The 24,569-nt window shown below is 45.0% G+C and overlaps 1 protein-coding gene across 8 annotated transcripts in view; it reads left to right on the top strand.

Annotated features, from left to right (window-relative positions):
* CADM1 (cell adhesion molecule 1) overlaps nucleotides 1-22,836 on the top strand; it is a 162,642-nt gene extending 139,806 nt beyond the window's left edge. For 2 of the 8 annotated variants that reach the window (XM_021375755.1, XM_021375754.1), the window contains 5 exons: nucleotides 4,875-4,907; nucleotides 10,550-10,603; nucleotides 12,470-12,550; nucleotides 19,632-19,763; nucleotides 20,382-22,836. In XM_021375755.1, coding sequence (XP_021231430.1) covers nucleotides 4,875-4,907; nucleotides 10,550-10,603; nucleotides 12,470-12,550; nucleotides 19,632-19,763; nucleotides 20,382-20,500 — 419 coding nt within the window. In that variant the 3' untranslated portion in view covers nucleotides 20,501-22,836. The remainder of the gene's footprint in view (nucleotides 1-4,874; nucleotides 4,908-10,549; nucleotides 10,604-12,469; nucleotides 12,551-19,631; nucleotides 19,764-20,381) is intronic. The other 6 variants (XM_021375758.1, XM_021375756.1, XM_021375760.1 and 3 more) reach the window with 3 other exon arrangements.

Below are 24,569 nucleotides of genomic sequence, written 5' to 3'. Positions count from 1 at the left end.
TACGTGGACATCTCCAACTGTCGAGAGGGGAACGGTGTGACACGTTTTCACGCCGTGAGGTCACGTGCAGAAAACCTCTCTAAAGTGAGGAGGAGGACGATTTAATCCTCAGCAGAAGTTGGCTCTTTTCTGATTATCGCTGGCGGTGTGGAAAAAAAAACGCTGCTGGATAGGATTTACTCCAACAGTAATCCGAAAGGAGGGCGGGTGGGAAGAATGCAGTAAGTCATTCTTTGCTCAAATTACCTTGCAGTGGGTTTGTGGAAGGTGAAGAGGCAACGTGGGGATTGCCAAAGTACCCGCTCACTTCTCAGGCTTGGTACCCCCTCAGGTGTGGGTGCTTGTGCTGGTTCCTGGTGGAGGTGTTCACACGGAGCTTTGGGTTGCACAGGCTTTGTGTGGCTGTGGCAGCTCAGCACACAGCCGCTCACAGTCCCCAAGGAGCCGGTGTTGGCCTTTCCCTGCAGTTATATCTAGGTGTGGTGTTTCCCTTACGCTGCATTCAGGGATTGAAATAAAATCCAAACCCTTGCAGAGCTTGGTGGAGAGACAAGCGAAGGCATCGTCTGAGCCGCAGCACTAATTTAGGAGTATTTTTGTTCTTGTCACACGCAGCTTCCATACAGATTGTGATTATTTTTGTGAAACATCTGGTCTGCAAATCAAACTGTCTCTGGGGTGCACTGCAACATGCCCATGCACAAATGCTTTCAGCACAAGCTGGAACTGCTTTACGGAGGTTGATCATATAGGATCATAGCACGGAGTAGGTTTTCATCCACCCTTCCTTGGAGGGTTGGAGACGGGAAGGATCGCTGTGGGTTTGCACAGTGGGGGGGGGAATTGGGGCTCCTTTGTCCCTCACCATCCCACAATGTAACTGAACTGCAGTGTGGCTGCTAGTGTCTAACAGGGGCTAGAGGTCATTGGAAATTCGGAAGGTTTGCATAGGTCAGTGCTCAGACTGCGTTTCGTTAAGGAACCAATTCAAACAGCACTGCATTGAGTGGATCCCTATAATTATTAATGCCTCTTGAATTTTTTTAATAAGAGTTCTATATGAAACGTGCATTGTGCCTTTATTTTGGGTAGGTGCTGCTGCGATGCTCTTTGCAACAGCAGCGTGTTTTCAAGCTCCGTTGTGAGGCCGTAGCACTACGGTTCGCTCGGAAGAAGGAAAATGAGCCTTCAAGTTTGTGAATTCAATTTTGCTACCAGGGTTTTAATTTCCCTCGTTCTGTTGGAGGCTGTGGACTAATTACGGGCTGGTTGAAAGGGCCCGGTCCGTCACACTCAGTGAACAGTTGTAAGTTGGAGAGAATCCATTTGAAAAAATGAGAAGGCATAACAGCGGAGCTCGTAACTCAACTAAATGTTGCCCAGATGCCTTCATGCAGTCATTTTATGAATGTGTGCTTCTCTATATGTGTGTGTGCGCGGCTGCACAGCCCTCCACAAAGTGGTGAGTGCCTCAAACTTGGGCCACGCTCGAGTGTTCTTATTTGGCAGATGACGCCATCCGTATCGCAGCGCAATGCATGCTGCTGTCTTCATTCATTCAGGGTCTGGCCGTGGTGAAATCTGTTCTTACTGCTGATAGTAAAAAGAGGTCGTTGTGCAGAGAAACGCGGAGCTTTGCGGAGACCCACAGTTCCTTTCTTGGGTACCCTGTCTAATTATGAATCAGTCCTCTAATGATTTTCTGTACAGGCAGATTTTGGAGGACCGTTATGTTGCTTTTCCTTCTGCATACAGCAAATTTGGTTGAGTCTTCCTGGTAGAAATCAGGAAAAGAAGCCTCGTCCATTTTACTTTAAGGTGAAAACTGCCTAAGTGGATGGAGCCTCTTTGTCTCTCCGCTTTTCTTCATCCTCTCTGCTTTGCTTTGCCACGTCCCGGGAAACAGCCCTTGTTGAGCATCAGCTCATTTGAAATGATAAGCATCAACTTTGTGCGGCCGTGTGCGTGCAGCTCACACCTGTCACTCAGGGCTGGCTTTGCCAAACCGCAGTGAAGTCAGGAATGCACCATGTATGTTCTTGTCACTCCGTATCGGAGGAGGAGAGACAAGATGGTGTTTCATCCACTCTCTGGGGCAGAAGTATGATCTGTGGAGGTCTGTGTGTCTGGTCTGGCATGTAAAGACGGTGATTCTTGAAAATGAAGTAATAGTAAATGGCACGTACCTTGAATTCGAAAAAGCTGGTCTGAAGTTAGCCTGTCTGCCTTAAAATTCAGGGCTGTCTTAGCGGCAACGCTGCAGGGTCTGGAATGTTCCTTCTCACATAAGGCAGAACAGCGGTGGAGCTTGGCATGTGCACAGATTTCCGTGTATTCATTAATTTCATACCAAAGCAACAGTGACAATTTTTCTCTCCTTTGCAATGCAATCGCTGTAGTAGTGTGCGTGTGGTGGGGGGTGTTCTGTGCTTTGTTTTAACCTGAGATTATTCCTCTTTGGAGCACTGTGTATGTGCAATCCTTCTTCTCAAAGAAGACTCTGGGATTGAAATGGACTTCAGACAACTCATGCTAAACTTTATCTGGTCTGTGTTTCCTATTGCAATCATCCAAACCATTTGCTAATCATAACTTTGTCATTCCAGCTGCAGCCAACATCTTGTTTGACTTGGATATTTGTTCGCACTTACAACTGCTTGAGAACTTTATTTTTTGTAACCTGTTGGTCTCTGTCCCCAGATGGGGAAGCGAGATGCACTGTCCAGTTTGCACTCTTTCTTGACTAATATCTCTTCCAGCACGTGAACACAAGTTTGCTTTCAGCAGATTTTCTATTTAGTGTAAAAACTGACGTAACTTTTTTGTTTCAGGAAGACAGTAAATTGAGACTATTTATAGATGCCAAGATGCTATCTCAGGAATTAATACTCAGTTTTATAATCCTTTCTAAATGCAACTTCCCCCTTCACCTTCACCACCATTCTCCCCTTCACCATTTGCTTGGTTAAAATGAGGCGTTATTTGGGGATTGCAACTCGAAAACAAGGAAGAATCCCACTCTTGTTCTCATCTGTGCTTTGGAAGGCTTCCCTTGCAGCCTCCACCAGAGTTCCTAGCAGGAGAACAAGTGCTAGCATATTTAAGTGTGTGTTAGATTTGATTGCCAAGATGAGAACAGTCTACGTTGGCAGTGGAAACAGGCTAATGACAGCTTGATAATCTGTTATGCAAATCTTGGTGTAGTTCGTTAAATTGTGCAGGGTTTATTTGTTTTGCTTTGATAATTAAAGCATGTAGACCTTGTATCTGTGAGCATTGTGTATACCTTGTATGATTCTTGTCCTCACTGGTGCTTCAGAAAACCAGACTAGGGCTGACCTCAGCTAAGTTTAAAAAAAAAAAAAAAAAAAGGAAAGAGTCTTCATTTTTCCACTGCTTCTTCTGAATGTGCAGGAAGGCTACCCTTCCTGGGGTTCTCCAGACAGCATGTTAATTAGGAGAAATGCTGATGTGAATTGTCCATTGTTGTTGGTACAAAACTGAAGTTCCAGGCAAGTTCACAAAAACACACGTGATAGAGTGCTTCTCTACTTTTACTCATGATTTTATTCATTTAAACGTTGCCTGCATCAAACCAAGCAGAGTCCTGTGAAGCCCTGTCTTTGCTGTGGATGGCCACATCTGGTTTTTACTGCTGGCTTGGGAGTGTTGGTAGGTATTTGCAAAGTTCTGGTTAAGTTCTGAAGAGTCATCCCTTTAAAGCAAGCAGCCAGCAGGTCCATCTGTATACGTTGCATCAAAGAAGAGGAGGATATGTAGGACTAGATGAACATTGAGTTTAACAGTGACTAAATAAGCCAGGACTCTGGATAACGTGACTGAAACATGATTTAGACCCAGTGGCATCTGAAATAACACAGGGCACTGTCAGGATGGAGTTCTCTAGAAAAGCCTGTGAATTTGGGTCAGCCTCTAAAATTGCACATTTCAAACACCTATGAAGAGATGAAACCCATTTGGCAAGGTAGCAGTTCCAAGACATTTCCCATGACTTGCAATGTCAGTGGTGTAAAGTAAGCTTCAGACTAACAACCACCAAGAAGCTTAAACAGATTATAGTATAACTATCTGTTAACCACAAGAAAAAAAAAGATCATCACAGGTTGTGGCCCAGCAAAACTCAACTCTAGAATTCAGGACGTGTTTCACATTATGGGAATGAGTACTATCTACCTGCATTTGCCCATTCCAGACCAGTATGTTATGCACATGCGTCTTGCAGGTGCATGGGTCAATGTAGCCAATGCAAAAGGGCCACGTACACGTGTAGTGTGCTACGAGATTCTTTTTGTTTGCCAGCTGTAAACATGGTCTGGACTCAGGAGTTTTAGGATGCTTGGAAATGCCCTATGTTGGGTGAAGGAGAAGAAGAAACTGAAGCATTCCCTGCCCCCGCCAGGTGGTGGGTGCCCGGACTGGAGGCTGGAGGGAGCGTTTTGGTGCAGGCAACGTTTGAAAGCATAAAATCTATATTCCAAGTGTTAGCTCTTTGTGCTGCTCCTGAGCTTCTGTCTTGGTACTTATCAACAGAAGAGTTGGTGTTGGTGTTCTCCCCATCTCACGTTCCCCTGACTTTGCAACCACCAGTAATTGTTCTGGCAAGGTCCTGGAAAAAAAATAAGACAAATTTACTGTTTTCCTCAGGCTCATAGCTTTTGAACTCGAGGCATGTCTTCTAAACAGTGCAACTCACTTCAAATGCTTTTTGCCTTTCATTTTATTATTGCTTGTCACGCAATGTTCTTTGAAAGCTTGCTCATATATTATCTGTTCCATTTTTTCCATTTTCCCTTTTTTTGCATGCTGTTCCTCCTGTTTCTTCCCTTCCTCCAATCCTCTGTTCCCGTGTGTAGACACAACGGCGACGACAGAACCAGCAGTTCACGGTTGGTATCACATTCCTGTTTATCTTATTTCTCAGCACTGCTGAGTGGCAAGACAAGCCTGGGAAGGGGAAGGAAAAAAAAAAAAAAAAAAGGAAAATGCAGTCTTCAAGGGAAAACCACGTTTCAAGTGAACTGATCTCATAAATATCACATCGTTTTTAAGGCTTGAAAGTCTGTCTAGTCTTGTCATTTCAGTTGTGAGCTTCACAACCAGTTGTCCTGGTTCCAGGCCAGCACTGATTCCCAAACCCAGTGGAAATGACACACGTGTAGGAGGAGCACAAAGGAAGCAGGTGACTTTTTTGCAGTAATCTCGATTACCGAGGTCATCGTTTTGGACTCGACAATGAAATCTGGCTTGAGAAAATAGGAACTCAAACGATCTTTTTAAGAGACGTGTGAAATTTTCAGCATTTTTCCTTTATTTCATGTCCATAAGGAACAGCCTCCAGGAGGTGCGCCCAGGCCGAGCGCCATGCTTGGTGTTCTGCGGCTGAGCCCCTCGCCTCGGAGATCAGGAGGGAAGTTTTTGTTATTACACTGCAGAAGGAGATTTTACAAACAAATAGCAACACTTTCTTATCAGCATAGCAGTCTAGCAAACTAACCCTTCTCATCTGCTCAAGGAAGTCTAGCTAACAGCTTGACAGCTTCCTTAGCTTCCTACATTTTCCAAGTTAAGCCTAAACAGTCACTTCAGACTGAAAGTTGAGCATGCAGTTTTTTGGCACAAACTCGCTTTTCAGCTGAAGAACCAAAAACTCTAAGGATTTTAATTGACTAAACCATATTTGAGTTTGCTGTTTTATTTTCTTGACGTTCGTAAATCAACTGCTTTCTGTTATTGACGTGAGATGGTGTAAGCCAAAAGTCTGTGGTGCTAAACAGCCCTTTCTTCTTGCGTCCTCCCAACAAGACACATCTTGGGCACTACTATGTGGACAGAGGACTGAGTGGAGCTGAGTTTAAGTAGTGATGCCCCACATCAAATGGAGGGAAAAGCAGTTTTTGTTCCTAGATGGAGGCATTCTTCCGCTTTATGTAAAAAAAAAAAACAAAAGCGTTCAGGCATAATTCTGTTTTCTGTACATTGCTGATCTCCCAGTGTACAGAGTGTTTAATGTCGGGGTTTGACATCACTAAGTTTGTAGCTATGGCCACGGAAGTCATGGCAAGGTAACAGGAGTCCCAGGTGACATCTCATCACGCGCTACCCTAAGGCCTGTGAAAGTCAAATGAAGGCCAAACGTTAATCGCCCCATCGTTACCCATGGGGAAAAGCCTTGAAGGCATTGAAAAAGACGATGAGTACGGTTTAATTAAGTAACAGCTTAAAAAAAGCACTTGGTAGCTCTTGGTAATTGATGATAAAATATGAATAAAACTGCAGAAAAACACAGATAAAGCATTTAGCATTTTTCCTGTAGGTGAGACTGTTTTCCGCGGCAATAGAAATTAAAGGTGGCTGATTTATTGAAGCCCTCAATAAAGGTTACTTCATTTACTCTGCCCTTGGGGCTGTGCAGTGGGTTTTGCCATCGACTTTTGGCCATCGCTGTGCAGTGAGCACAGACCCAGAGTGGATCAAGGGCTGCTGGAGCAGGGTGCTCCCCACCAGAGTGACCCACCTGGTTCTTAAGCACAAATCCTGGTGGTTTTCATCTCTTACTTGTCATAGCCATACAAATAATGCTTTTTATTTGAGGAAGGGCTCTGAGTGTTTTAACCTCTATAGGGGGGGACTGCTTCTGAATAAGACTGGCAACTGAAATGACAAGCAACCCTACGCAAATTAGCTCTGACAAACTTTTCTGCCTTAAAAATCAACCTGTTTTGTACTGAACTTCACTGTGTTTGCCCTCTTGGGTTCTTTTCCTGCGAAGACTCTGAGATTTCTTTCCAAGCTTGTGTTGCTGGAGTGTGTATGGGTATACCAGGTGTTTATGTACGTTGGCCATTTGTTCTTACCAATGTCCAATCGGAGTGAGCATGTATGTGAATGACTAGAAATGCATGGGCATGAACTAAAGCCAAATGGATTTTCTCCAAAAACAATTTCAAATGAATTGGGGGAAGAAAAAATAAACAACAACAACAACAAAAAAAGTCCAACGACAACCAAACCCAGAAAGATTGATAGCAAAGAAAATGAAATGTAAGGCTAGTGTGGAACCAGCACAATACTTCAATCTGGGAAAGGAATTTTGAGTCATTTCATTTTTTGGAGTGTATCCTAGAGGACTGGGGGGAAAAGGAGTCCTGTATGTGTATGCATGTGAAAGCGGTAGCAAAACCCCTGCCATTCCTGTTCTCTGATGGAATGGAGTTAACAGCAGCAATGCATGAGTGACTTAAAAGCACGAACATTGTTAACTCTTTTTGTTTGAAAATGAGAGCTTAACTGTAAATTTTCTGATGCACTTTCTCCTTTCTCTGCACTGTTCATTGCCAGAACTCCAATAACAGCATGGTCATGGCCGGCAGGAAGGCTTGTGCTTCTGCTGCACTGCACTACACGGGGTTACTGAGCGTAAACCCTCCTTCCCTTCTCTTTTGCACTTCACGTGTCAGGGTGCCAGTGGGCTGACGCACCGGCGCACCGTGAAATCGCAGCTCCCAGCCTACGTGCAGGCAAAACGAGGGCAGGCATTGGTGCGGCAGTAGCTCTGGAAGTCTGCCAGCCCTGAATTTGGAAAATCAGTTTGTTTGGTTTTTGTTTTTTTTTTCTCGTTCCCCTTCTTCTCTCCTGTCCCACTCCCCTCCAAAGGTCCTAATGCAAATTTGCTGCTTCCCAGACGTGATTCCTCCTTTGCAGGCTGTGGAGCTCAGCCCTCTGAGGTTGCTGCCCTCTTTTGTGTGAGATTCCCCAGCTCACTTTTTGCCTCCTGTACCAGTAGAGCGCCTACCGACAGCCATGACCTCGTACACCACATTCTTTTGCTACCGCAAAAGTAACACAGGTTACATTTTTTCCCTTCAAGTTTTGGCCCCATCCTATTATAGGCAAAGAGCTTTAATGAACTTCTTTGTGATTTTTCAAGAATGCAGCCAATGCCCGTTGCAGTGAGCTGTGCTCCCTGCATGCGTGGCGTGTGCTTGGGCACCTGTGTGTGCTGCACTTAGAGCACAGGCAGAACGTCTGCAAATGCTAATTAATGAGAAGATAGGGTGAAAAAAAGGCTCTCTTGAAGCAGGCAGAGCACAAAGCCTGGAGAGTAGGTCAGTACTGTGAAAAGATCCCAAGCATAAGTAAGGAGTGGCAAGAAAACACGCTGTCCAAAATAGAGCAGATACATTATTTTCTAAGCCAGGAATACTTCCCTGAATGCCCATATGAATTTTTGGTCTTAGCAAGGTTTTGAATAGGAATATTTAACACTCCTGTGTTAAGCTCCTGTTGCTTTCTGCAGTTGTGCTCAGTCCCTGAAATGAGTTTTGCTTGTCTGAAGCTGCAGCCAAAATCTCAGCCGTGCCAGAGCTCTCGTCGGTTTGCACATCTTGCCAAATTAAACAGCGTACAAGGAAAAAATAAAGCCCCAGTGCTTTCTGCGTGAGCGTTATCGAGCAGCTCTGGCTGTCCAACCACTTTTTTTTTTTTTTTCCCTTTTTAAAAATGCCCTACTTAAAAGTGCAACTGCGAGTAAATAGGTTTCTAAATACAGACCTAATCCTTGGGGCAATTGAATAAAACATCACAAAGATCCACGCGCATGTTAAGATTCCTCTTCAGTCTCGTAGAATTTTCCACATGAAACAGAATCCGGAATTGGTTATTTACAGTTTGATACAAAGGAGAACTTAGATTTTTGCTTAAAAATCAGAGGTGCCCCGTGAAGAAGGACAAAGCATTGCTCTATCAGTAAACCTGCCAAGAAATGTCCCTTTAATTGGCCTGACGCCTGCACCAGGCTGCAGATGCATTTTTCAGATGCATTCTTCGTTGCACCTGAGCAGAAAGTTAGCTTCCGTCTGTCTTAAAGAAGCCGCTGCGGGCGCTGAATGCGTCCCGATCAGAAGAGGAAAGAAAGGCCTTAAATCACGGATGGGAAAAGTTTTAAGGAGAAAAAATCAAGATGTGATTGGCAGCAGGTCTGCAATGCCTCTCCATGCATTTTAATGCTGGTTTTGGGTGCGCCAGGTGCAGGTAGAAACCGAACTGCCGAAGCGTTCAGTTTTCTTTTCCTTCATTAAGAATGGAACGTTGGCCACTTTTTTTTTTCTCCCCCCACTCTGGAGGAATCGTAGTTCCCTGTGAGCAAAAGGGAAGAATACACGGGAGCAATGCTGAAGAGAGAAGAGCTGAATGGCTCTTGCTCAGAGCACGGGTTTGCATGTCCAGTGCTTCCGTGCTCCACTCTAATTATTTTTATAGATTGCAATAAAAACAGGTGGCTCCCTGGAATTCAGCAGCGTTGCAAAGGCAAATTTCTTGCCATTAATCTGAACAGCTTCCCTCTTTAGAAGATCGTTCAGGCTGTAGCTCCGAGATGACGTACTTAAAACCCCATCGCTAAAAAAGGAGATGTCTTTTTAATGAGCTGTACGTATTGCTTGTAGCTTTCCAACAGGAGACAAGCGTGCACGTTGAGTGTGCTGTATGAACACCTTTGTTATTTACAAGGAAGCCTTTGCCCTGCAAAAATCCATCTCGAGCTGCTGTTGCTCTCTCCTCCCTCACGTGTAAGAAGGAGACGGGGATGGAGGATTGCTGCTCCTCCAGGCTCCAAAGCTCCTGGAAGCACAAAGAACTTTTTTCCAGCGTTTGCCAGGAGCGTAAGGAAGCTCTGTGAGGCGTTTGCCTTGCTCTTGAACAGGGTTTACCCCATACCACGAATAAACCCAGAACTCAAAGCAACACCCGCTAGCGTTCATTGGATCCATTTTGCAAAGCATGGGTGAGCACAGAGCACATCTCAAGCTGCCCTGTGAGGCACTGAGAGCTCACCCACCTCCTGATGCCCTCAGTCTCCCCAAGCACATCAGGGTTTGGTCAGCCTTCGAGCTCACACTGGCAGTGTTCCGGTGCCAAGAGTTTGTCTTGATCAGCTTTGAGGGCAGATGCTTTTTTTTTTTTTCCCAGAAATGTGTTAAAATTGGGAAATTAAATTATTTTTGTCCATTTTTTTTACAGAAGGTTCAGCCTGCAGTCTGCATCTACAGATGCCTTTCAGTTTTGAAATGTGCTCCACGATATTCTTGAATTTATAAATTGCTGTGCTTGTCAACGTTGCCCAAAACCGCTGAATTTCAGTGGAAAATTGGAAGAAAAATTGGCATCGATACGTGTCCATAACCCAAATCAAACCAGAATTAATTGGGAAATTGCCCCTATTTGATGAGTCAAAGGCTGAGTCTGGGGGTTTCTGCATGCTGTTATGAATGAGTGACTTTGGTTCACCTCCATGTTCCATGTGTTAACAGTGTAGACTGAGGAATGTTTCTGCCAGTCTGTCAGTAATAAAGTAAATGATTGGAATCCTGAAATACAAGTTACTTACTCTGCTCAGACCAGCAGAAGATGGCAAGTGATTGACTCATTTGTTTCCCCCCACCCCCCAAGAAATTCACCCTCAGTTCTTAAGTGTGTTGTTTATTGTCACTTGAGGAATACAAAGAAAAATGAGTTTGTTTTTACTTGTAAGGCTTTACTCAGTTGCCAAATTCCGCAGAGGAGCTGGACTATGGGGATCTCTCAGGTAAGGGCTAGCACCTAGGTAAAGCACTGCTCTTCTACGCTAGATACCGGTTCCACTTTGATTTCTGCGTCTTGGCCATGTTGCATTGTATAGTCGCTGTGGTGCAGCACTTAATGGCGCACTGAGTCCCGCAGATTGGAAGCGTGCTGCTGTCTGTTGGGTTTTCCCTCCCTATTTTTTGGCATTGGCACCTTTTTGTGAAAGGAGTGAAGAGGGGGTGGGAGGAACGCCGAGCAGCGGGGTCACCTTTCAGGCTGGCTGCCAGGCGCGCTGCCCTCGGTGGCACGCAGGAGCTTTTTGCATGCTGATTTGGAGGCCGGTTGAGTTGAAATTTGATGTTTGGAAAACACTCAACTCTGCCATAATGTGTGAAACTGTCTTTGGAAAGTGCAGCCGGCGCTAAACGGAGCCTGCCCGCTCGTTTCTTGGAAGGGGAGCGTCAGATTGGGGTCCTGGTTTTATCAGCAAAGATAGAGCCAAACAATTCAGACTTTTTTTTTTTTTTTTTCCATCCACGGGCAACTGAAAGCTGCATGAACACATCTTTGTAGTTGATCCTTGCCAATTCTTAATTCAGATGAATAAGCAAAAGCATCCTCAGTGGGCGGCTTGGGGCAATTGGGGTGTACAAAACGAGGGTCGTGGCGCAGTCCGAACCTCTGATCCATGCTTTGGCAGGCTCTCCTTTGGGAAACAGTGGAGCACGGAAAGCACCGGTGCCTGGTCCCCATCCCAGCAGGTCCCTACCATGGGGTGCACACTGGTTGGGTTTGGTCCAGCACTGTTTTGTTCTGCAGTTTAAAAAAACTAATGCTAGGTACCAAAACCCTGAGACCTCAGACTTTTTCCATAAAATGCTTTTCTCCAATGAAACTTGCAGCATCTCTTCCTGTAAGCCACTATAAGGATGCTTTGGCCAAGAGGTTAGAAATGATTGATTAACTCGATATGTATTCTAACACCTGAGCAATACTAATAATTATTATTGCAGGCCTGGGCCAGATCTCATAGGTAAGAAGCACTAGGTGTCTGTTAAATATCACTGTGTGGGTGGAAAATAACTGTTTTGCTCTGATACTCTTTATTTTTTCATTTGATTTTTTTTTTTTTTTTTAAAGAAGATACACATTTTGGTGAACAAAGAGAAGGATGGGTATTAATTCCAGGAAGGAATTCCTCAAAATGGGTGTCTGCTAGCAGCCCTGCCTCCCCTTGGCAGCAGCACAAGCTGGGTGTCTGTGCTGCCCAGCTCCGCCGTGCGCTCATTCACTCGTGCACTCACCTTGCATTGACGCATCCACTTTCCTCAGAGAGCTGTGGATGTGTTGGCTGGTGATACGCTTTCTATTTTTCTTCTTTTTGTCAATCTGAAATTGGAAGTCCCAAGTTTCCTTTGGGCTTCCCACAAAGCAGCGCAAGCACCGAGCAGGTGAGCGAGCACCTTTGTGCACTAACAAACACCCATTTTGGAGCATCAGTTTTGACTACTGATGGGTTTTTTTTCCCCCTAAGAATTTTGGTTTTTTGCTTGTTGCAATCTTAAGTTATTTGTGTACGACCAAAGGATGGCTCTCCCAAGTCAAACATACCAATATTACTGGAAAACAGAGCAGCAGCCCTGCACTGCTCTCTGCTCTGACCAAGCCTCTGCCCTCCATCACATAACTCATGCCCAGATTCCCGAGAAACTGACATAGGATCCCGTTTTGGACTGGTGGCAGCAGATCAGAGGGCAGCACAGGTGAGTGCTGAGCCGAAGCCCGTCCCGCAGAGGTGCGTGCTCAGCCCGCCGGGCTGTTGAAATGTGGTATAAACTGAATGTGCTGCTCGCGCTGCACTGTTTGCTCAGTGTGCTGTTCGTTTCAGGTACTGGTGTCCTGCTAAATGCTTCAACGGAGGCTCTGCCAACTGTACAAATAAGTAATGCATCTATTGCCTTGCATCCAGGTAGCTAGTTCCCAGTGCCGCGTTAACTTGTGTGTGTCTGTACCTCTCAGAGCTGTGCTCCTAACGTGGGATGTACGGGACAGAGACGTTTGTCTCACACTTCTGCAGCACAGATTGACTTCTTATTCTACTGCAGCGTTTATTTCAGCCCTGTAGTGTTAACAGAGACAATTCCGGCAGTGCTGTGAATGACGAGTCCAAACTGCTTTGTGTTGGTGTGTGTGTATACCTACGCACGCACGCATATAAATATATATGCTGCTGTGTGCGGTGATTGCAATAATCCATTTAATCTAATTCCGTACATCTGTATTGTCGGGCCCCTCAGGTGCATTATGGTCTTCTTGTTTTGCTCAGCAGTGTTGATACACATCTTGTAAAACACTGAACAATCAAGAAAGACCCGTGTAGCCTTTACATCTGGTTTGATTAACTAATCAAAACCTGATTAGCACCTTTGTTCAAGGGGTTGCTGATTAATCAATTACTATTGATTGTAAGTGTCGCTCCATTTTCTAGCGGAGGGAAGTCTGAAGAAACAACCAATAAACATTGAGCAGCTGTCATAGTGATTAAATTTATTAAAGCAAAATGCATTCTTTTTTATGAAGCGATCTTAAAATGGGTCACTGAAGAGGAGCTTATTGATTGAAGAAGGATGAACTCCTTGAATTTCTCTAGCTTAAATTAGACCAAATTCAATTACGATACGACGAACAGGTTGACACTACTCTTTAACAGTCCATCAATAAATTAGAGTAGGGGTAGGAGCAGCACACTTAATGCTGGACTGTAGCAATGAATAATATTATTGCTCATCCCGCCGTGTGGGCGGTGATTACTGTCTCCCAGCTAGCAGATGAGCACTGATGATTATTTTTCAGTGGTTCTGAACTGAAGGCAACCTGTTCTCCCAGCTCTGCCCACCAACACCTCCACGGCTGCCCCACATTTTAGTGATGTTCCTTGACGTCAAAAACTTGGTTCTCCAAAAAGGATTCACCATCCATTTGTCAAGAGCAGAGCTAACCTGGTTTTGTATCTCTTAGGAAAGAGGAATAGTTGGTTCATCGAGCGATGTAAGGTCGTTGCACCTAACTCATGGCCACTGGGGAAGTGTGGAAACTTGCATCGTTTTGGTGTTTTAACTGCATAATAGGCAAAACTTTAACAAGGGGAAAAAAAGATTGATGAGTTTGGAATTCTTGAAAGAATTTAGGTTTTCTCTTCCCTATCGTGATGCATTTATTGCATCTGGGAAGCAGGGCAGCTGTCAGGAGAGCTGCTATGTATACGCATGCATGTGGGCGCACACAAATTCAACCCGTGTTGTCCAATGTCAATAGCATGAAATTAATTTTCACTAAGAAATAAATTTTTGTGTAAGCACAGGAATAAATCTAAATCTGCCAGAATTCGTATCTATGCTACATGCTTGTGAAAAACTCCATCAGTTTTCTGCTTTTATAGCGCAAATGGCTGCAGAAAAAGTTTCAGGGATACCCCCAAAAATGTCACAAAACGAAACTGTTAGATCAGAACTCAGCTTCCTGAGCCAGAATGGGATAGGCAAGTGGTGGAGTCACCATCCCTGCAGGTGTTTAAGGGTAGTTGCAGTGCTGGAGGACATGGTTTAGTGGGCAGTATTGGTGGTAGGTGGATGGTTGGACTGGATGACCTTAGAGTCTTTTCCAGCTTTTGTGATTCTATGATAGGTTATGTCTCCAAAAGCTTTGGTTATATCATGCCTCTGGTATTTAAAGTGGAGCCTTAGTAAGAAACAGTGCTGGAGCATGTGGGTAAAACAGTGAGCCGTGCTGCTCAAGGTAATAGCAATACCAGAAAGTGAGGACTGGCGTTAAGTCACTCCGGAGTTCTTCAGCTAAATAACATGATTTGTTCCTAATAGGTCTGAAGCTTTTAACTCAGATGTGATTGATGTGTAATTAAAAACCAGCTAGTGAAGTCAGTCAGGTCCAATCCAGTCCTTTCTGCTAATCTTCAGATGCCACCACTTACAAAAAAGAAGAGCTGGCATATGCATACACACGCATATGTGTGTATATATAAATATAAATATGTATATCTCAAAGCCTCATTAATAACAGAGTTGATTGGAGCCTATTTATTGAGTAGTAGGGAGGAGAAAAGCCTTCCATAAGCTAAACCTTGCTGAAGGAGCTTGACCCACATTATGAGGATATTACTATTAAAATCTGCCAGCTTTTTTTTTTTTCATGCTCCCGAGGCTGCAGTGAGTGATCTATTTTTAAACAATTACTACTGCAAAAATGTTAAGAGAATTTGAGATCGTTATTAACACTTATTTAAAAAAAAAAAAACAACAAAAAACCCCACCAACCATAAGTCACATAACGAAGCTTTGTCAGGTTTAAGATAGGGATGTCAGGTGGGAATATTCATGTGAGAAATAATCAACGTCAACGTCTCCTGTGGGTTCCTCATTACCACTTCCCTGAGTCACTCTCCGTGCTCGGATATTGGGGCTGACGAGTGTCAGTTTTGCCATCTGCATGGGTTTGTCTTCAAGCCAGGAGAAAGGTGAGCAGAGCACCGTGGGTGTGCTGCCAAGTGCTTGGTCAGGACTCTAAATATTGAATGCTAAGGGAGTTAGCGTGGAATGGAGTAGGAACCAGGCACAAAACGAGTTTCTGTGCGCGCAGTGTTCTAACGAATTACGCTTTCTGTTTAAAGGAAAACTTCAGGATTCTTGTTGGGAGCCCTGTCATTTATTTTTGTCAGTTAAAGTGGTGCTTGGTTAAAATAATGAGCAAAACCGAATTTAAAAGCTCCCCAAGTTTCTTATCAGACACAATTTTAAATAGGGCTGCAGTGCTCTCTGCTGCTGCGTATCGTGCTGCATCTCGTGCAGAGAGGTTCAGTGCTACGTTAGGTAAAAATATGGCATACCTTTAATGCAGGGCACAGTCGTCCTCTTCTCAACACAGGAGTTTAAAACAAAAATTGATTTTTTTTCTGCATATGTTGACTTGTCCTGAGCAGATGGTACCGTTATCACTGCAGTTTTCCTTTAAGGTGCTTTGATACAATCCGCCCTGTTTGGATCACACCAAAGCACCACGTTCTGACCTGGGGTCCAGCTGAGGTGCAACGTAGCAGAATAGTTGTGCGTGTTGTCCCCAACATGCAGTAGTGTCTCTGTGCTGACTCCTTCCATCCCCTCCCTTTTCTCCCCCCTTCCACCCTCAAGAAAACACAAGCAAAACAAAACAAAGCCATTGTAGAAACATTCTGACTATTCGATTTAAAGGCCAGCGTGCTCCAATATATATTAACATCTTAATGGGAAAGCTCTGCATGTATACATTTACTACTCTCTGACAAGAGGGAATTAAATGTCAGAAGGATTTGTAGCATCTATAATTGAATTGGTGCTGAGAAAAGCAAATCTTAAGGAAGAATAACATATTAGGATTAGCAAATAATGTGGCATTTTGTCAGTTCCTGCCATCTCGTCTGTTCCCTCTTCAGTAATAAAGTTGTGATTTCTTTTTTTAATCATAGATATGAAGCGGGAATAGCTTTTGTGAATCGGAGATAGCATTTTCAAGCAGATCCCAGTTTTTAAGGTCAAGTTTGTCTTTCTTGGCACAAATTTGGGGAACGATTCCTCACTCCGTAGTCTCAACACTTTATTACCAAGGATATAATGAGTGGCATCAATTACTGATACTCAGTATGAAACAATCCGCAGCCTTCTGGGATTATTTCTGCTGGGCACCACCCTCACAAAGTAAAGGCAGTAGGAACCCCTGCGAGCCCCAGGGCATGCAGACTCATGAATTTCTACTGCCTTGTTCTTACTTTCCTTTTTAAGAAGGAGAAACAATTTGGCGAGAAGGCTTCCGCTTTGAAAAATCTGATCTTTATTCTATTTTAAATTGCAAGTGGTTCCTTTGGAGAGCAAATCAATGCAACATAGGGAAGGACAGGAAGAGGAGCTAATTCCAGCAAGTGCTAGGGTTGTAGTGTTTCTAAATGCGATGTGTTTATTTTTAAACAGAGCTCCCGCCTGTTTCATCCAGCACATTGGCAATTAGACGCCAAGAGCCATTCCTTGGGTAATTAATATGTAAATATGAATATCTTTAAAGTCGGAAGTGCACCGTCAACTGCTGCACAGTTGGGTATCACGTGGTTTGCAACCACTGTCGGGTTGGGTATCGTGGTTTGCAACCACGAGCTTACATCTGAAGGGTGAAGAAGGTATTTAGCCATGTACTTAATGGAGTGAACTTGCACTTTGCAAAGTTTTATTCATGTAAAGTTTTATTAATGGCCTCAAGTTGCGCCAGGGGAGGTTTAGGTTGGATATCAGGAAAAACTTCTTTACAGAAAGGGTTGTTAAGCACTGGAACAGGCTCCCCGGGGAGGTGGTTGAGTCACCATCCCTGAATGTGTTTAAAAACCGTTTGGATGTGGTGCTCGGGGACATGATTTAGCAGTGGGCTGTTAGGGTAGTACGGTTAGGTTGTGGTTAGATTTGATGATCTCAAAGGTCTTTTCCAACCTGAGCAATTCTATGATTCTATGAATGTAAAGACTAAAGAAAAAAACGACAGCGCATATCCCAGAGCAGAGCACATCTGAAGCAGCAGCTTGTCTGAAGTTGCAGTGGCCCCAGAACACCCCAGGCTCTGGTTTTCCTTGGTTGCTGCAGCAGCAGTGTCCATACCCAAGTGGGGTGGTGCTTGGCACCGCGCTGCACCGCCCTGGGCATCCTTCCCATCAGCAAGCAGGGATATCCTGCTTCTTGCCAAAGCAGCAAATGCTGGGAAATGCTCACGACACAGTTTGTTCTTACTGAAGATGATTTAAGAAAAAAGAAAAAGAAAAAGGAAGAAAAATGTCCTTTTTCAGAGGCGGTATGTTCTGGCGGCTTGCCACAGCAGGTAGAAATCCCTCTGTCGTGGCTCCAGGACCTGCACCGTGTTCTTAAATACTTATTGTTATTTGTCTTCATCAGATAGCTGGGAATCACTGACCTCAAAGGCAGTACTTCTGCTTGGATGTGGAGCTGCTGACAGTTCAAGATGTGTTAATTCTCATTGGGAGAGCTGTGCGTAGGGCTTCTCCACCAAGTAAAACATATTCTGGGTTGTTTCGCAGTTAAGTTTTATCCTTTGAGTGCACTTTGCTGTTACAGCCTAAGAGAGAACTTCGTGTTTCGGTTCTCTGTGTCTCATTTTTATTCTGATGGTGAATTCCTGTGCAATCACTTGCCCGTGGTGCGTGCTCCCTTTGCTGAACCCCAGGCTTTAACGTGCATCCTGGCTTGCTCCTCCCACTGCTAAATGACCCGGCTTTGGGTTACGTGGAAGCAAATGCCTTATGGTTTACAGCAGTACCTTTTTTATGCCGTTGAGTTGAGCCCGTTAGGCGAGTTGCTGGAAGGGGTTCTCCCGTTGTGATGCTCATGGGCTGTTCTTTGTCTTATGCCCCAGCGTGCACCAGAGCTTGGCGACGTTAAACCATTGTGTGTGCCAAAGCTGCTGCTTCGAAAACTTAGTTGAAGAAATACTCCAAGGTTTCTTCTTAAATTGTTTTAATTAAAGCGTGCAACACAGCGCTCCCAGTCACGAGTTATTTACTTACATCCCTTAGTGCTTAATCTTAGAACAGAATTGGAAATATCGATAGAAAGCGTAAATCCTGGGCTCCTGCTTGAGAGCATTGTATCAGGTTTCAGCTCAAAAGAGCACCATTACCTTTAGCTGTCACGGATCTGTACGCTTGATCGATAAACTTCAAATATTATTAGAGGTGGAGGCTTCAGAGATTTGCTCTGTTCTTTGGAGAGAGACCGGGATAAATCTTTCTTAAAAATTGACTTGAATTTGCACTCTCAGTCTTCCTGGTAAAATGCATTTCTCTTAGGTGCCCGGGCAGCTGCATGCAGGGCAGATTTATAGGCCATGTGCTTCTTGTAGTGAAAGATCTAAATGGTAAATCCTTCACATATGACTTCACAAATCATGTAAAGTTAAAAGATTTTTACCGTTTCTGTTGCTGCTGTGCTTAAATTGTAAGGTATGGCTAGTAAATCATTTTAATGGAGGTGTCGCGCTTGACTCAATAAAAAAAAAAAAAAGAGAGACAATGGTTTAGCTTCTATTCCAAAATGTTAATGTATTAATCAACGGGAGAATAATTGTTTTTTACTACGTTATAAATCTCGGGTGCCATTAGAATTGCAGTGAGGGTTGATGTAGCTGCGTTCTTAAATTAAAATTGTTTACACTGCTATACATTCATTTTACATGGCCATAGCTCATTCCGGGTTCATTTTGGAGTTGTTCCTCAGCCAAATAAGTCATTCCTCTCCCCGTGATGGCATCCTAAGGGAGAGATGCTTATAAAAGAAAACTAATTGCATGGTGAGGAGTTAAATAAATAAAATAAAGCAGTTGGAGGCGATGCACAATTATTGCTCACTATCTGCTTTTGAAGAGGTTTTTATAGTCAGGATTAAGAGTTTTGTGTCTCCGGACGTCATGAGCTGTAATGAACAGAAAAGGTCATGCTTAATTATGTAATTTTGAGTTCTTATTGGGGGAGAAGATGGCTGTAAATGCATTTACAGAGCTCGGTTGATTGTTTTTTTGGGGCTGATGTTAAAGTGTTTTCAGCGGGGCACTTGTTAATGATGTCTCTCTAGAGCTAACGATTCCTATTGCCACGTTGTACCGCTCCTCGCTGTGCCCCCTGCCCCTCAGGAAGGTTGGAATTTGGGGAGTATCCTAGGGGAATCTCCAAATACTCATGCCCACCAACGATTCCACGTCTCTTCTCCTCTTTTCCTTGTCCCAGCTGCCCACCAGTAGTGGTAGTGCTGCTGCTTGTAGCGGGAGGCACCTGGCGAGGTATCGGCCAGATCAGTTCACCCTGAACTCATCTGTCTGGATAGCTCCATGCTTTATCCCATCTCCTTTGGAAAGCAGAAGGGTGGCTTTTCCAAACCGGAGGGCGGCTGCAGCCAAAACCTTCACCTTGCGTCCTAGTGAGTCCCCAATTCTTACTGCTCTTCTAATCTCAACAGATTCTCGTGCAGGTGAGGAAGGGGCAATAAGGAGCGTGGACCACGCAGTCGTCGGCGGTGTCGTGGCCGTGGTTGTATTTGCCATGCTTTGCCTGCTCATCATTTTAGGGCGATATTTTGCGAGACATAAAGGTAAGACAAAGACTGCAACTGGAAAATGAGCGGACTTGGCACGCGCTTCAGTTTCCGCGTGATGTTTTGGCCCTCTGGGTGCTTTAGAAGAGCATCTCCTCCCTTTTAAGTGGCAAAACGAGGAAAGCTGTGGCAGGCAACCAGCGTGCTGTGCTGAGTGTGCTTGGTACAGAAGTTAGAGCCAAAATTTGGAGGTCTGGCTACGAAACCTCACTGACCTGAGCTGGTGCATATGTGCCAGGTGGTTTACGTTGTAACATGGTTGGTCTGTCCTGGGAGCCTGTTGCAGTCACATCACATGTGACCGCTCCAGCCCCTGTGCACGCGGACTGCGCTTCGCACCAAAGGATTTGTGTTTACCAGCTTCACCGAGAGCATCTTGTATGGATGCTCTTGGAGCTTGGGGAAAGCTTCCAAGCATTGGAAGCAAACAGGAGTTGCACATTGGGGTGTCTTGGGCAGGACTGGGGAAACCTCATCTCCGTGTGCTGGGCTTTGCGGTGCTCTGGGACTTGCTCTCAGGCTCCGTTCCCTTCTGGTTGGCATTGATTGCCCCTCCTGCTCGTGGCTTTGTTGCTAGCTCTTGCCACGTCACAGAGCATACTGCTTCCTTTGCAGGTACATACTTCACTCACGAAGCCAAAGGAGCGGACGATGCCGCCGACGCAGACACAGCTATCATCAATGCAGAAGGAGGACAAAACAACTCCGAAGAAAAGAAAGAGTACTTCATCTAGAACAGCCTTGGTTTCAATGAGGTGTCCAACCGTGGACGGTTACTGGCCCTATTTAAACGCTAAAGAGACAGTGATGTTGGAAGTTGCAACCAGCTTGTGTCTTTTTTAAAGAGAAACGCAAATGGGTGGAGAGCTGTGAGACTGGGAGGGTCTGGGATTTGCTGTGTAAAAATATTCTTCGTAAAGTACACTCTGCTGTTCGACACCTCAGTTCGTTTGGGTTTTATTTTTTTGGCCAAGTCCAGCTTGGATTTAGTTTAGTGAAGTCATTTGCAGAAGATTCTGTGCCTTGTTTTCTTTCTGTTTGTTTGGGTCTGGGAGGAGGCTGGGAAGAAGAGGGGCTTCTGTGCGTTAGTTCCCTTCGGGTTTCTGTGGTCCTTTGTTTCCCCTTTTGTCCTCTGTTTCTGGAGTTGCCTGCTGGGACCCCTTGGAATAGGTTGGTTTCTTTCAAGGTGTTTTTCCTTCTTTTTATCTTCACTGTTTTCTGTTCGAAACTCGGTTTCATCGGAGGAGAACCAGCACATTTTAGATTTCATAGTTTGCAATTCGCTGTACCCATCTTCCATTTTCTCTATTGTCGTAAAGGCTTGGATAAACAAACAAACGAGAACCTGTTTGTGGCTGCCCGTGTTCCAAATGCTTTAGATTGATGGAGACTAGAAAATAGCCCGCAACTCAGACAAGGTGCTGCCCGCCCGCGGTGCATCCGTCCGTGCCCGGGCTCTGCTCCCAGCCAGGTGCCCTGCGGCCCAAGGCGGCTCTGGGGTGCAGGATCCACCCCGCAGAGGCGACAGGGCATTGGATTTCTGCTCGGATCATTGTTGCAAACCTCTCTCTGTCCCGACTTCTCCCCGATTTGCTGGCACAGGAAAAGCCCTCCCGGAGCGCCAACAGCTGCCAGTGTGCAGCAATGGGGTCCTGTCCCCCTCCGTTGGCAGCAGGGGTGGATGTGGGGTTGGGTGCTCATCCCACCGGGTGCTGCTCATGCGTCCCCAACCCCAGAGCCACCACCGTGTCCCCGCGCCGCGTTAGGTCCGAGCCCTGGGGCGGCTGGACAGGTACAACTGCCTTTTGTTTTATTTTATTTTTTTATCTGACGGATAAAAAGTGGGAATTTGCGTTCAAAGTTACAGTGCTAACTGACTTATTAAAGCCATAGGTAAAAAGGAGAACTTAGGTCGATTATAGATTTGTGACAGATAGCAGATCGCAGCGAGATGGCGGAATGGGAATTCTACATGAATTTGGTGAATTGATGGAGAGAGGTCTTTTTTTTTTTACTGCGTTTATGTGGAACATGTATGCTGATTTATTTAAGGGTGACATTAATCTTAGCGTCAGCTCTGTGTTTTTTTTAGGGGGTTGGGGGGAATCATCTTTCTGTGTGCGTTTTTTTGTTTGTTTGTTTGTTTTTCATTATTTTTGGCAGAACCATTGTAACGCAGGAGTCTGTTGGGAATGGGATGGCATGAAAACCAACGAGTCCATTCCGGAGCAGTAGTCGGTCTTTTCCCTTAACACAAGAAGAAGAAACTCACAGGAATAGCTTTTTGTTGTTGTTGTTTTTTTGTTCTTTTTTCCTCCTGAGCAAATTTTGTCGAGCGCAGCTCTTTTCTGAGCCTTCAGCACCATTGCCCAACCACACCATGGTGAGAAGCATTCAGCATGTAGAGTTCTTGGGGGGGGGGGGGCCTTTTTTTACTCGTCGGTCACAGAATTGGCATCCTGTTTTTGGACAGCCCATCTTTGTTTTGAAAGTGTACAGTAGTGCAGTGTTACCGATGTAACTTTGACTTAAAATGTTGACATGTCTCAGGTTCATGTGTTTTGATTGGTGTTTTCCGTCTCAGGTAGATTGCAAAAATTTCGGCCCCACACATTGGAAAAAGGAGAAAAAAAAAAAAAAAAACAGAATTAAAAAAAAAAAAACAGGAAATTACGAATTTTAGTTGTATATTGGTTTATGTATTTTTTCTTCAGTATACAGTGCACTGTTTGAAATGTATTGTTGAGTATTACTTTGTACAGCTTTAGGTCATTAGGATTTTTAAGTGTGAAGAAAGAACAAACACGTTTAAAGGAGAATTACAAATGAAGGAAGCGTGACTGATGCTAAACAGCCTTGTTCTTTATTCACCCAGCCGTTTTATTTTTTCCCCTTAGGCCAGTTCTGTTTTAAGGTGTCCATGGAAGATGTTACAATGTAAGAAAAATACATATCCATCTGTTCCCATTCACATTTTGTATCGGTTCATGTATACCATTTTTACAAAGAAAAAGAAGTACTATAAAATATCTGTCTTCTTAATAAAAAAAAAATTAATGTTACAAAACTACCCTCGCCTCTCATCCTGCACTCTTTGCCTGTGCTGCCGGAGCTCTGCGTTGCAGTGGGGAGGGCAGGTCAGTGTTGGTAAATTCGGGTCTGATTTTGGGGTGCTCCTGCGCAGAGCCAGGACTTTCTGATCCTTATGTGTCCCTTCCAGCTCTGGGTGTTCTGTGATTCTGTATCGCCTGCTTTTAGTATCTGGGGTAAGAGCCCTGAGGTCGCCTGCAAGCCTTTGCTGATGCTGCCTTCCAGTATCTCCTGCAAGTCTGAGAAGGGAACCTTGCTCTCTAGAAGACGTTAGCTCCTCTGGGAAATCTCTGATGCATTTTCCCAGGCTGCTGAACCCACAGGAGCGGTGCTGCAGCTCAGCTCCCCTCTGGGAGGGTAGCAGATTCCTGGCTGACTGCATGCAGGAGAGCCACAGAGGTGAGTGCAGTGCCTTGCCCTCTCCCAGCACCCTTACGTCACAAACTCAGCCAATTCTGCAAGGCAGGGTTGGCACGTGTCAATCCATTGTAGCAGCTTGAGCCGTACTTCCTAAAGGGTCGAATGAGGAGGAGGAAAAAGCTGCTGGAAGTGCTTGGACTGAGCACTTGTAGTTGCTTTATTAAGCTGATAGCTGACATTTAAAAGATCGTTGATTGGTTTTGTTGTTTTGTTGTGCATTTTTTTCCCAAGAAAGGTGGCTATCTTGAGTACTTAATTTGAGTTTCAGCATAATGTGCTGGTTGCTGAGCACGGTGGTAAGGTTGGCTTGCTGCATGCATTTATCCCACTGAGCAGCCTGCTTTGCTCAGCTCCTGGCTGGGGGAGGACGGTCCCTGATGAGAAGCACTTGGCACATCGTGCACACACCTGTGCTCAGCAGCACGGCGCCCGCTGGCAGCGCAGAACATTTCGGTGGTGGGAGGGACGTGGCAACATCTGTTGGGACAGGTAATGCAAACACAAAAGGTTTTGTTGCCTTGAGAGGTTCCTAGCTGTCTTCAAAAGAAAAGTTTTATTCCTAAAAGCCCGGAGGAGCATCCCATGATTTGGCGCTGAGATGGGTCTCGGGGGGACTTTAGGGGGAGGGTCAGGTTGGATATGAGGAAAACCTTCTCCCAAAGAGTGGTTGGGTGCTGGAATGGGCTGCCCCGGGGGGTGGTGGGGTCACTGTCCCTGGAAGCATTCAACAAACACAGAGATGTGGCACCGAGGGATGTGGGCAGTGGGCAGTGGGCAGTATTGGTGGTGGGTGGACGGTTGGACTGGATGATCTCAGAGGTCTTTTCCAACCTCAATGATTCTATAACCTTTGCAGATCACAAATTCAGAGCAGCAAGTGGAGCTTGCTTTAAATCCCATGTGGAAGAAAAGGGAGCTGGCAATTCAGCTGTGGTGTGAGCCCAGATTTCCAGCCCTGACACAGGGTGTTGTCTTTTAGATGGCACTCGGACGTTCAGAACCAGAGTGTAACTCCTGTGGCACTTCATTCCTTAAGCAGAGCTTCACAGCCGTTGGTTCTTTATGATGCTGCTCACTAAGCAACACCTGCTTCCCAGTGCACAGCACTCTGAAGAACAACAGCAGCACAGTTCGTAAGACAGAGGAGTTCACAGAAGGTAAGGACTGAGCAAAACACAGGTGAGTGCCAAGTGGCAACCTGCGGAGCTTCGACCTGCGTTGGATGTAAGTCCATGCCAAAATGCAGCACTGCCAGCAAAACTGAGATCCAGAACTGGGAGAAGAGCCGTGAGC

The sequence above is a fragment of the Numida meleagris genome, chromosome 23, assembly GCF_002078875.1.
Source record: "Numida meleagris isolate 19003 breed g44 Domestic line chromosome 23, NumMel1.0, whole genome shotgun sequence".
Lineage (NCBI taxonomy): Eukaryota > Metazoa > Chordata > Aves > Galliformes > Numididae > Numida > Numida meleagris.
This window is presented reverse-complemented; position numbering and strand designations above follow the sequence as displayed.